The sequence below is a fragment of the Thamnophis elegans genome, chromosome 1 (genome assembly GCF_009769535.1).
Source record: "Thamnophis elegans isolate rThaEle1 chromosome 1, rThaEle1.pri, whole genome shotgun sequence".
Taxonomy (NCBI): domain Eukaryota; kingdom Metazoa; phylum Chordata; class Lepidosauria; order Squamata; family Colubridae; genus Thamnophis; species Thamnophis elegans.
The window spans coordinates 76,315,279-76,317,554 of record NC_045541.1 but is presented as its reverse complement, the minus strand read 5'-3'; the positions used below and the strand labels follow the sequence as shown (position 1 = coordinate 76,317,554).

The 2,276-nt window shown below is 37.4% G+C and overlaps 1 protein-coding gene across 1 annotated transcript in view; it reads left to right on the top strand.

Moving 5' to 3' along the window:
• The first annotated feature begins 411 nt into the window (after positions 1–411).
• The window catches only part of CDHR5 (cadherin related family member 5), a 44,607-nt gene continuing 42,742 nt past the window's right edge, over positions 412–2,276 (top strand). The window contains 2 exon segments of the mRNA XM_032212699.1: positions 412–490; positions 1,360–1,547. Of these exon segments, the coding sequence (XP_032068590.1) occupies positions 412–490; positions 1,360–1,547 (267 nt within the window).

The following is a 2,276-nucleotide window of genomic DNA, read 5'->3' as shown; positions in this document are numbered from 1 at the left end:
CTTAGACTAGAAGACCTCCAAGGTCCCTTCCAGCTCTATTCCCTTCTCTCAAATTGTAGAGTCTCCTCCTTGAGCAGGGGCTTAGACTAGAAGACCTCCAAGGTCCCTTCCAGCTCTATTCCGATTGTGATTGTGTAATCATTGAACTTGGGAGAACTGCCTACTGAGCAGATGGCCAGTGATGGCAGCAATAATCCGCCCTGCAAGGCAGGGCAAACTGACAAATGCTTCCAGCAAATGAGAGCAGTAAATAAGTCATAAATAAGTGAATCAATAAACTGGGATGCAAAGGTTAAACTACGGTGTCAGTTCACAGTAATTTGCAACATTATTTCCTCCTTGAACAGTGAAAGGAAGATGCATTGTGACAATACATGAAGAAAAGTGGATGGACTGTCTCTTGTCTGCTTGATGGCTTTTCTCAGGCCATTTTGTTCTTCTGTGCTCTTCCTCTTGCTATCAGTAACACAGGTTGAGACCCAGAGTGCAGGTAAGTTGCTACGGATGGGCAAAGTTTTCTCTATAGAATCAAATGTTTAAATGTGGTGATTGGGAATTGCATACATTAAGTTATTCCTGCAAACACACAATATAATTGGGACTCTTAATGTGCAAATCTGGATGTGATATAACAAGCACAAACACATTCACATGCGCACACATCTGGACTTACTTAAAAGAAATGCCGATCATGTTCACAAGAGTTTACTGTCTTGAAAGATAGCATAGAGACAGTACTTTGTTATGCCAAGAATATTCCAATATATATTATTTCTAATATTGTAAATATTTTAACAGACATGTTAACTGGTTAGGTTAATAGTTTAAACTTTAATAAAAATTTTCAAAAGTCTAGACTAACATTTTAAAATAACACCTCAATTTCAAAGGTGACTGTTTTATGTTTACTTAACAAGTTATGTAAACAATTAATTTAAAATAATTGCATTGAAAAGATGAAAGAATGTCCACATTGGTTCTTTTCTTAGCTTTAGAATGTCCATGTTGCAAGCTAGTAGATGTTTTCAGAAGGAAGTTAATTGTTCTCTGACATTACATAAGCTTTAACATGCATGCATTTGGATCTCATGTTGGATAAAATGATTATTAGAAAACTGTTACCAACTTTCCCATTGCAGTGAAATTTGGCATAAATTCATCACAAGTGATATACTGAAATGGAACAAAATTAGGGCTTCCAGAGCAAGACTCTAAAATCTAGTAGATATCACATTATTTTTGCTGCCATCTCAATCTAATACCCCTAATGAAATAGTAGCTCTATTCAAAGTGTAAATTCTTATGACTCTGTTTATTAAATTCATATCTGATATAATCTATTTTCTTCTCTTTTATCAGAATGTTCGGTAAACGAACGTTTGGTGGAAATAATGGAGAATAATAATCCAGGCTTGGTGGTGACTAACATTCATGCTAATCCTGGCATTATAGTCACAATTAAATCTTCCACAGAAGCAAGTTCTCCCTCTGAATGGTTTGAAATAAAGGACTCACAACTTATCCTGAAAAAGTCTGTGGATTTTGAGGTAATACAATGGAGGTGGGGGGGGGGCAGAAAGCCTTAAATCCAGCAGCAAATGGATGTCAGGGAAGCCTTTCCAACCTAGCTCTCTCCAGATGCACTGGATATTTAATCCCCTGGTGGGAACTGTAGTGTAACTTTTATAGGGAATGCAAGCTTGTGGAAGGATGGTCACTTTGATTGGATTGAGATGTATGTATATAAAGACTGTGTAAAATGCAAGTGAATTGACACAAGGGACACACAGTAAAACTATTTGATAGACGTAATTAATATATAGGTATTAGTAAATATAATGAAGCACATGCTTTGTGTTCATCAGTTGCCCCAAAGTTATTTCTTCCTATTCCAAAGATTGTGTAGGTGTCAATGTATCTTGGTAAAGTTAGATGAAAACTCCCAGTCTCTCTTTACAGGTGTACAATCTACCAAGTTTAAAGAAAGTGGAGAGGCCCAAGGAAGAGTTTAGCTCTTCTGGAAGACATATGGCAGTCCCGAGCCTCACCTGCTTATAATGTGAGGAGGCCTCTGCCTTCCTAAGACTTCTCCAATGACTCATATGCAAGAAAATCCCTCGCAACTGAGCTGATTCCAATATTGTAAAGCAGGGACGATGTGAGATAGTCTAATACATTTAGCTAGCATGGTTAAAAACCTGGGGGCTCTATTTTCACAGCATGCTAAATTTGGTTAAGGTTAATTTTGGTTGAGCTTTGGCGACTCCAACCCATCT